The sequence below is a fragment of the Pezoporus wallicus genome, unplaced genomic scaffold, assembly GCF_028554395.1.
Source record: "Pezoporus wallicus isolate ANWC-B61680 ecotype Strahan unplaced genomic scaffold, APGP_CSIRO_Pwel_v1 contig_7889, whole genome shotgun sequence".
Classification (NCBI taxonomy): Eukaryota; Metazoa; Chordata; class Aves; order Psittaciformes; family Psittacidae; genus Pezoporus; species Pezoporus wallicus.
In genome coordinates, this window is record NW_026642306.1 from 704 (window position 1) to 9234 (window position 8531).

General features: G+C 38.2%; 1 protein-coding gene across 1 annotated transcript; it reads right to left on the reverse strand.

Annotated features, from left to right (window-relative positions):
• Nucleotides 1-3088: 3088 nt before the first annotated feature.
• On the reverse strand, nt 3089-4819 carry LOC130609587 (B2 bradykinin receptor-like). The gene has a single exon (XM_057428700.1). The coding sequence runs from the start codon at nt 4260-4262 to the stop codon at nt 3120-3122; it is 1143 nt and encodes a 380-aa protein (XP_057284683.1). The 5' UTR covers nt 4263-4819; the 3' UTR covers nt 3089-3119.
• Between the last annotated feature and the right edge of the window lie 3712 nt (nt 4820-8531).

Consider the following 8531-nt stretch of genomic DNA (forward strand, 5'->3'; position numbering starts at 1 on the left):
ATCTCAGTGGAAGTGTCTACCTGTTTTGTTTTCTTGTTTTGGTCAGCTTCTGGCTACATAGTGTATTCTTGTTTGAACAGCAGGAAGAGGATTGGTCCTGGGCTATAAACTTGTTGAGACCCCCCTGCTGCCAGAACACAAGCCTCCAACTAGTGAGTCATCTCTGCCATAATCTTGGTATGAGCAATGCATTCTTCAGTGTTTACTGGTTTTAAGACTGTTAATTTTGTCTTGTCTATTGTTTCATGTCACACTTAATCCTTGTTCTGTTCTTGCTCAGGTTAAATAGTTTCTAGAACTCTGTTTTTGGGTTCCTTCCAGAAACTTGCACCCTCCCTCCCAAGCCTCTTCTTTTAGAAAAATCAGTTTTCCATAAACCTGTGCTGATAAAGATTATCGGTGAAAATTAGGTCTTTCATTATTTTTAGGCAGGCTCTTCCATGCTGATGAGCTGGAAATCCTGTTGGTAAAAGCTGCCGTTTCCTTTCCAAGACAGCCTTCAGAGGAACAGAGTACTCTACACTTCTTTGAGGACACTGACACAAGCCAGAACAGATAGAACTTTCTAAAGTTCAGTGGGAAAAGTAGCCACAGCCTCTTTTTTCTATCCTATCCTAAAATTTTCTCCCCTTCCCCAGCTTAGCTCTAGGCATCCTTTACAATCAAAGAGTGATTTTTTTTGAAGGCTGTGGCAAGAATTCCGATATTTACACAAGGCAGTATGCAGCAGTAAATTTGATATTCAGCAGCATTCATTCAGTGTAAACTGAAATGTTACATACTTTCTGCCAAATTAGATTTTTAAGTGGAAATGCACTGGGAGAATACAAGCACATCATTGGAAAACATGTACTTGTGTTTTAAAAATAAAGCTCTCCTTTGCTCAGGATTTAATCCATATGAATAGCTAAGTGAAAAATTTGGTATTTTTAAAAATCAAGCTCACATGCAAGTACTGCATAATGTGTGACTGCCCTGGAAAGTGGGCAAGAACACAAAGGTCTGTGAGCTGACATTGTGCAGTCTGCAGAAGCTGGTGCAGGGGCTTTCCATTGCTGCTGGTGTCTGTGTGCTTTGATGGAGGAGTAAAAGCTTTAGGCTGAAGGTCCATCCTTCAAACAGCACCCGTAAGCTCTTGTGTACCCTAGGTCCTCACAAAGGAAAGTAGTATCTGCGGTTTCACGGACAGAGAAAAACTACTGAAAAGATTTTGGTATCCTTAGCTGCCTTAATTCATATTTTAGTTTCCAAAGGGTCCGACAGTGGTCAGCACCACCCAGTAATGAGCCCTGAAAAGAAAGCTGACCCAAAGCTTTAAAGCAGCTAGAATTTTGTGGTTTTAGCTCATTTTCCTTTGGTAAAATGGAAAGTGAAAGAAAGTACCTGCAACAGTTGCACTTCTGACAAGTCATTCCTGACTAACAGGATAAGGGCTAGAGAAGAAAATGCCAGCAAATATTCTTTCTTAGTTTATTTTCTGTTATACATGCTTACTGCATAGCAAAATAATATCTATATATTTACATGATTTAAATTAATGTCATATTAATATAACAACATTTTTATATTTTATTTCTCAGTACCAAATACTCAAAAATCTCCTCTATTGCCTGAATAATCTCTGTATGGGCTTCCTTTTATTTAATGACTGTGTGAACAGCATGCTCGTGAGTGAGACAGTATTGACAACTGTGGAAATAAGAGAAAGCCTTGAAGTGTTTCCTCATAGGTGTCTTGGACAGTATAAGGAATGAACAATAGAAATATTTGTGACACGATTATATTGGATTGTTAAAGAAAACCTGTGGAAATTGTCTGTAAGTCATCTGAGGTGATCTAAATCCTATAGTTTTTACAGTACATCCACACACTTTTAGAGCACTTTTGGGGTTAATTATTTGAAGGTTTAATACAAATTTCTCATCCTAAATGAAACTTTATAGTGCCATTCAAGGTCCAAAGAATATAATGCCTCCAGAGATGGCACATCCACCACCTCTTTGAGCAACCTGTTCTGGTATTTTACCACCCTCATTGTAAACAATTTTTTCCTCATGTCCAGCCTGAATTCTCCCCCCTTTAGTTAATTGAGTCCAGTTAGGGAAAAGATACCTCATATTAATAACTCTCAGATTAACTCTAGAAATAAAATGTAGGTATGTTAGACACTGAAAAGGCCGTTCCTGAATATTCTGAACTTTCTAGACTCCTGTTAGCTTTAGTTAGATTTCTAAGGCTGTTAGGCAATGTTCTCCTTCATGTTCTCAGTTGAACTGCTGAACTGAACTGAAATATAAAAGCTGAACTTTTATGTTTCTATTTAATAACATTACAAATATTAATTATCCTTTGTAAATATTGAAAATTAAGTCTCTGAGCTGAAGTGTAGGTATGGATAAATAATATTCAGTCATTCAAAAGGAGTAAGTGTATGCCTTTACCCAGTGCAGAAGGGGTAAACCAGTCTCCTGCTACAAAAAAACCTCAGCTAGCTTCATGCAGCTGGCTACAGCCTTCCTTCCAGTACTGCTTTGCCTGTTTTTTAGAGCTACTTTCCATACATACAAGCTGATGTAAACCTGTAACTAGGAGGGGCAGAGCAGTTGCAAAAAGGCACAGTTTGTTGATCTAATAATTGAAATAGCTTTGGATGACTGAACACAGAAAAAAAATGGCTGCACCTAAAACCCCATTTGAATAATAATCCTACAGGATTCATTTACCAGAACTTACTCAACTACAAGCCCCTTCTGTCAAAAGTCTAGTCCAACAAACTGTATAGGTACCATAAGGAGTTGCACAATCCTGGCAGGACTGGGGCCTCTATTCAGGCAACTGTCTGTACATGTATGTACACCTTAGAAATGCAAACATTAAATGCATCAACTATTAGTCAGCCATGAATATGTGAGTATGCTACAAAGAAGGATTTGATAATGAAAAGTATTCAGTAGTATTAGAAGCAGGTCCCTGTATGGAGTTTCCATCAAGATCAAACCCTTGCTTTCTCACAAATGATGAATACTACCACAATTACTTTGTTGACTAGTAGTAGATGGGTATTAGCGGAGACTCATAAGTTAGGCTTTTTTTTTTTCTGTAATGAACAGATTGTGTTATCATGGTGATGGGAAAACAGACTTTTTCCTTGGATATTCATTTGAAATGGAAGTTCTTAAAGTGTCCAGGGAGTTTTCCATCTGCACAGACTGTGATTTTCTGCACCTCTTTGGAAACAAGTCCTTGTAGAATTCCACAGCTTTCTTCTGGAAGTGTTTCCCTACAACTACATACAAGATCGGGTTCAGGCAGCTGTTACAAAAGGCACAGTATGTACCTATCTGGGTCACTATGTCATTGATTTCTTCCAGGCATTTAAGAGTGGGTGCAAGGTAACGAATTGTGTCAATGAACGTGCTGATTTGGAATGGAAGCCAGCAAATGATGAAAAGCAAAAGCACAGCAAGGACCAGCATGGTGGCTTTCCTCTCTGTCTGGACTAGCTTAATTTTTTGTAGCTCATTACTTCGCAAGGCTTTGATGATTTGCGTTGTACAGTAGGTAATTACACAGAGTGGGATCACAAAGCCCACTATATTCAACAAGCAGTTGGTTGCAGGCTCCCAGTAGCTGGCTGGGTAAACAAGAGTGCAGGCTGTGATGTTGTATTCTGCATAATAGTGTAAATTTCGGAACACCATTGTAGGTGAACATATGAGCAATGCACATGTCCAGATGACAAAGCTATTCCATTTGGCACAGGCAGTTCGTCGCATCCGTCCAAGAGACATGGTTTTCACCAAGGCTAGGTAGCGGTCGATGCTCACAAGTGTCAAGAAATAAATGCTAGAGTAAAAGTTCATGTTACTCATTACATTGACAGCTTTACAGAGGAACAGGCCAAAAGGCCATTGAAACCCATTAGAAATATTAATGGCCCAGAAAGGTAAAGCACAGACCAACATTAAGTCAGCAAGTGCCATGTTTGCTAGGTAAATTTCAGCCACTGTGCAGGGACTCTTGTGGAAACACAGGACGATGAGGACAAAGGAATTTTCCAATGCTCCAAGAATAAATATAAACCAGAGGAAGCCAGGCTGAAAATCCTGTAGCCATTGCCATACGTATGAATTTATACATTTGTATTCATTCAGCTGATGAACTCCTGAATTATTGTTGCAATTTGTTGGACTGACTGCGAGCTCCTGAGTTGCCATGATGTTGTAAAGTTCCGTAGTGTTTTCATTTGTGATGGAAACCATTTCTGTGCAGAGAAAGAGAAAAAGGCTATATGAGATTTCTGTACCTAGCTCATTGCTGGAAAAGACACAATAAGAAAAGCTGACGCTGCTTTCATTACTGTCCTAAAAAGCATGGCTTTGAACAGGCTTACAATTCCCTGGGTTGCTTTCTCATACATGCTTGCAGAGGGTCTCACAGACTAAACTGCTATAGACTCTGCAGACAAATTTGAAGCGAGTGAAACAGAGGGGATAAACCAACAGCATACATTGTAACCAACATTTTAACCGAAAAGAACATTTGCCAGCCTTTATTCACTAGAACCAAGATGTAGCAAGTCTTTTTTAATTCTTTGGGTAGGTTCAGCATTACTTTCTCTTCTTATCTTTGGGTATTGATAGCCATAGTCTCCTAAAGGACAAATGTACCTTGTGAATCTCATGTTGCTCATTGTTAAGCTGCTTGCTCTGTGGCGTGTCCCTCAACATTTTACACCCTCTCCTGTAAAGCAAGAATTGGGTGGAATTCAATGGTGCTTCTTCTCCAAACAACACCATATTTTTTCCCAAATGTTACGACTCTCACAGCACACATTTAGTTTGCAGCTTTAGTTTGCACTTTGAGAGCTTGAGGAGCAAGATCAGTGTTTGCAAGCACTTTGCCCTTCTCAACTTCTCACTGGATTCACCCACGTATCCATGTCTCTGTGCTACGTTCTCTTACTGCAAGCAAGTCACAGAAGAGAGAAATGTTACCAATTTTGTGAGAGACCTTGATTTTAATAGGTCTGCAGTTTGGCAAAGATGATGGTCATCATGTAAGCCACGACCTGCCTGCAATCAGGCTGCACTGAGCCAATTTGGGTCCAAGACAACAGTCTGAAAGCCAAGTGCTGTACTGTAAATATTCTACAGGTCAAAAAGCTTGGGGTATTAGAGGAAGCTATTAAATATAGCTTCCTGTAAGGAAAGGCATAAATATCAGATGTGTATTTAAATGTTACTGAAACCAAATGGAAGTGAAGCATGCAGCATACACTCAGTACTGTTAAAACGTTAACTGTGGCTTTATTGTTGTGTACTCAGATAATGAATGCTGAGGTATTCAAATGCAAGACTGGCTTCCCAGAGCTGTATATATAATTCTCTGGGCTGGGTGACAGAAATACTGTTTGTCTTTTTCCAGGTCTTTAAAATATCACTGTTTATATTTGGGTTGACTGGAAGATTTTCAGACGTATTTTTCATTAAGACATTTGTCTGATTCAGCTGGTAACTTGGAAGTAAAATGAGGGCACATTTGTAATTCTCATTTGTGCTCTGGTTACTAGATTTGTAAGTGTCAGTGCTTAATATGCATATAGACATTTGGCTGTTGGATGCAGAATAACTGAAAAATGCTGGTCATATTTTGTGTACTTACTTTTAATTAAGCACTGTAGTACTTAAGAATCAAGAGCAAAGAGAATACCATATTTTTATAAAGACAGTAACAGAGGAGACTTTCACTGTACTGGAAAACGTGTAACAGGGGCGTCATGCAGGACAAGTTAACTGAATAAAACAGGCAAGTGGCACTGAGAAACTTGGAAGACAGGCAACCTAAACTGGACTAATGAGCACAAACTAAAATGTCAACAGCACATATTTCTAATCCTCCAGTCCTTCATAACTTGAGCAAAGGACAGTATTTACAGAAATTGGGTAAAAACATAAAAATTCTGATCCTCCAAGTTCATCCTTCCAAAATCTCAACTTTTCGAGCCCATAGCTAACTGCAGGAACATATCTCCATCCTCTATCCTGCCTCTTCGTTAGCCTCATCATTGTTAGAACCACCTTGATCTTAAGTCACCTGTATCCTTCTGATTTCTGATTGTATTCAACCAGCATTTGGAGAATGGGTTGGTGGAGGCTCTTTATTATTTAGCATTACATGTAGCAGACAACCATCCAGTGACCTATACTTTTGGTGACACTGGTTATCTGGAGCTTTTATGTGTAGTAGGTATGGATTTATTTATTCTGTACTGAAAGCAAATGCCATCTGCAGTGCGTGCTATGCAACATTACCAATATTCTGATTATGTCCTCTTTTAATCTTCCAGCTACAAGCAGCTACTATAGGTTGCAAATGCTTTGGTTAGAAATCTTATTTTTGTTTGAGCCCTTCCTGGCATAACAGAGCACCTGCATCTATAGTGCATTTCTTTGTGACTTTATTCGTATTTCAGCACAATGGAATATAGGACAATACCAAACGACTCACTGAAATCCAGATGTGCTTGATCTATTGCTTGTGCTTTGTCCATTAGGCCAGATTGGATTAATGCAACACAATTTTATTCTCGGCAAGTTTACGTTGGCAGTTCCTTTTCACTTCATTATTATTTTTTGTTCTCCATATGTGGATATATTGATTATTTACTGGTTTGCTGTAATGCTTTCTAGGTATTTAAATGAGAATGGCAGGTTCATAAATTGCTGCTAGTTGTGCCTTTTAAAGATAGGTATTGCATTTTTCCCTCTGTGGGCTTCTGAAATGTCCCCATTCTTGGTTTCACAGACATAAAAACTGATAGAAAGATTTCCTCTCCAAATTCCTGAACCATGACAGGGTGGGTTATATACAATCCCACCACTTTATATATATTTTTTAATTTTTATTTCCTAATTCACATAAATCCAGTTGTTCTCATCAATCATCTTAAGTATCAGATCATGATCTTTATTTCTGAGAGCACTAAAACAGAGTCTTCATTGAACTTTTCATCATTCTCTGAGTTACTGGTTCCATTTTCCTTTTGGTAACAGGCACAAACTTTCCTCCATTATCCTTTTACATTTGATGTATTTATAGATACATTTTGTGTTGCTTATGTCCCCTATTAACTGCAAATAATTTTTGTCCTGATATTTTTGGTATTTTTGATGTTCTGAGTTCTTAAAGGATACCTTAGATAGCCATACTGTTAAACTCCCTATAGTGAAGCCTGTCATCAAGGTGCTGGTATTCATAAATACTTAAATATCTCAAAGCCCAACTTTTGTGGTTGTGAAAGGTGCCACTAAGAAATTGCAAACAGAGGTTTCAAGTCTCCCTTTCTGCATATTCTGGCACTTTACACTGTAAAAACACATGGGAACTGAAATACTAATGGATGATCAACAAAAGGTCATCTGAGAACAGGGAAGCTATTTTGGTAATGCAATTAGCAGAAGCTGTTTCTTCTGCTGATAACAGGCTGTGAACCAGTAAAAGGAATTCTAAGTGTATTATTTTATGCTTTGAGGTTTCATGTACGCATATATTTAAAAAGATATTCATTAGTAATTCAGAGAGTGGTCATAAAAGCTATGTTGGCAATTTCTGTGCCTTTACCTCATTATATGTGTAATAGAAAAACAATAAACATGAATTAGTTTACAGCAAATAGCAGCTCAAAACCTTCCTACTGATTTATAGTATTTTCCCTACAATTATTCTGTGATAGAAAACTCTATAATACTTTAAAATAAATAAGTTACATCACATTACTATTTGCAAAGGCTAGTTAGGATGTGACCACGTCCATGACATGAGGCTTCTGCCGACCTGCCTTCTTGGTCCTTAGTTCTTGGTTCAAGCCCCTCCCTAAAGCATTAGTAGAAATGTGTTCGTGAATAAGGTGAAATGTGCTAATGGTCTATTTACAAACCCTATTAAAATGATGTGCTCGGTACTATTTTTTATAGCACAGGAAACTCATTAAAAATATGTGCTTATTGAATAAATTATGATCTACACAGCCACAGTTTTGAAAAGGGCATGATTTGCCATTTGCTTATCACAGTTCAGTGAAAATAAATGTGACATCTTCATACACTGTCTACACATACTTTCTGTGCAATGCAAGACAGGCCTAATGTCTCAGCTACGACTTTCAAAAAACTTTTGTCTGACAGTTTTGATTGAAACACTGCCCAGCTGAAGCTATCTATCATTACTGATTATGAGGGACTGTTACCTCCTCCTTGACAGTCACTAAAAACATTGTCAGTCATTGTCTCATATTGTTCTAGAGTATTTTTTGCTAATAGCATTGGGCACAAATGGCAAGGTTTAGAGAGTGGGAGGCTACGGGTGCTCAAAATATGTGTAAGATTATCAGCAAGCTGAAGATAATGCTTAGAGTCCATTGGTGTAGTTAATCTTGGAAGAAGGCCACGTGGAGGGAAAATTCTATGCAACAGCCATACTTGCTATGGCCTATGAGTTGTCTTGGAAGAAAAGAAGCAGGATATTGTAGA

What these genes read in the sequence shown, in the direction of transcription:
- LOC130609587 (XM_057428700.1), bottom strand. Translation starts at nt 4,262, where the DNA reads ATGGTTTCCATCACAAATGAAAACACTACGGAACTTTACAACATCATG.